Source organism: Puma concolor, chromosome A1 (genome assembly GCF_028749965.1).
Source record: "Puma concolor isolate L17-30 chromosome A1, mPumCon1.1.hap2, whole genome shotgun sequence".
Lineage (NCBI taxonomy): Eukaryota > Metazoa > Chordata > Mammalia > Carnivora > Felidae > Puma > Puma concolor.
The window spans coordinates 151,832,003-151,833,794 of NC_141667.1; the positions used below are offsets into that span (position 1 = coordinate 151,832,003).

The 1,792-nt window shown below is 42.2% G+C and overlaps 1 protein-coding gene across 1 annotated transcript; it reads left to right on the forward strand.

The window, feature by feature from the left end:
• The first annotated feature begins 262 nt into the window (after positions 1-262).
• Positions 263-1,208, forward strand: LOC112861264 (olfactory receptor 2V1-like). Its single transcript, XM_025924586.2, is given in 4 exon segments — positions 263-517; positions 519-679; positions 681-865; positions 868-1,208. Coding segments are annotated over 4 exon segments (942 nt in total).
• The last annotated feature ends 584 nt before the right edge of the window (positions 1,209-1,792 follow it).

Genomic DNA, 1,792 nt, shown 5'->3' on the forward strand with positions numbered 1-1,792 from the left:
AACTTTCCTATTATTTTTGGTATGGATACATACAAATGTAGATATGTGATCCAATTCTATGAGCTGGCAAAGGTCATATAATCTGTGTTATGGGAATATGAAAGAGCACCCTCTTTTATGTCTCAAAGGACATGTTTTTGAGCTTTGATAAATTCAAAAAGATACAACTGACTGAAGAAGAAATCAGAGATACATAAAGACATGTCACTCAAACCCAGAATTTCTCTGTTCATGTTCTCAGGTGATTGTGAACAACTGAGCCATGGGGATATGGTTGAATCGATCATCTATAGAAGGCTTCATCCTCTTGGGCATCTTTTCCCATAACCAGACTGGTGTTGTCCTCTTCTCTGTGGTTATGGTAGTCTTCACTGTGGCCCTCTGTGGGAATGTCCTCCTCATCTTCCTCATCTACATAGATCCTCGGCTTCACACACCCAGGTACTTCTTCCTCAGTCAGCTCTCCCTTATGGATCTTATTTTGATCTGTAATATCATGCCAAAGATGGCGGTCAACTTTTCTCTCTGGCAGGAAGTCCATCTCCTTTGTGGGTTGTGGCATACAAATTGGTTTTTTTGTCTCTCTTGTGGGATCTGAGGGAATTTTTCTGGGACTCATGGCCTATGATTGTTATGTGGCAATCAGCCACTCACTTCACTATCCTGTCCTCATGAGTCAGAGTCTGTCTCCAGATTTCTGGGAGTTCCTGGGCCTTTGGGATACTAGATGGAATTATCCAGATGGTGGCAGCCATGAGCTTACCTTACTGTGGTTCAAGGAATGTGGATTACTTCTTCTGTGAGGTACCAGCTTTATTAAAACTGGCCTGTATGGACACAACCCTTTTTGACACTCTGCTCTTTGCTTCTGTGTCTTCATGCTGCTCCTTCCCTTTTCCATCATAGTGGCCTCCTATGCTCACAGCCTGAGGGCTGTGCTCCCCTTTCACTCTGCTCAGGCCTGTAAAAAGGCCCTGGCCACCTGTTCCTCCCACCTAGCAGCTGTCTCCCTCTTCTACAGGGCAGCCATGTTCATCTACCTGAGGCCTCGGCGCTACCAGGCCCCTAGTCATGACAAGGTTGTCTCTATCTTCTACACGGTCCTTACTCCTATGCTCAACCCCCTCATTTATAGCTTGAGGAATCGGGACGTGATGGAGGCCCTGAGGAAAGGTCTGAACCATTGCAGGATTGGCAGCCAGCACTGAATAGAGGGGATCTGGTGCCTGGTGTTGCCTCCTCTTGGTTGCATAACACTGGTAAGTCATTCACCCCTTGTGAGTGTCTGTTTCCTCATCAGTAGAAGAGAATCATGAGACCTGTGCTACCTCACAGGGATCAGTATCTGTAAATTTAAAGCCTCATGAAGAAGCAATGCATTGATATTATTGTCATTATTAATAATTTATAAAGTTTTGAATTAAATGTACCTATTTCTTCATTCTTCTTGTTTATAACTGTGTTTCATTGAGTGTTTTAATTGCTAGGCACTGTTCTCTTCCCTTTGCATACCTTCTATACTATTTAATTGATGATTCAACTTGACAAATATGGATATTTTAAGTGGAAACTTCCTAGATGGCAGAAATTGAGTCTCTATGATTCTTCATGTATGGTTCCTAGCCTTCTGCCATGCTGCACTAGAGGCCTTATGAAGCTTCCTTTAGGAAATGCAAATATATACCTACAGTTTTCCAGTATATGAATCTGTTTATTATAAATAGCAGTGGTTCAATAAAATCTTATTGAATGAATGCAAGAAGAAGATATCAAATGAGATAATATGCATGAA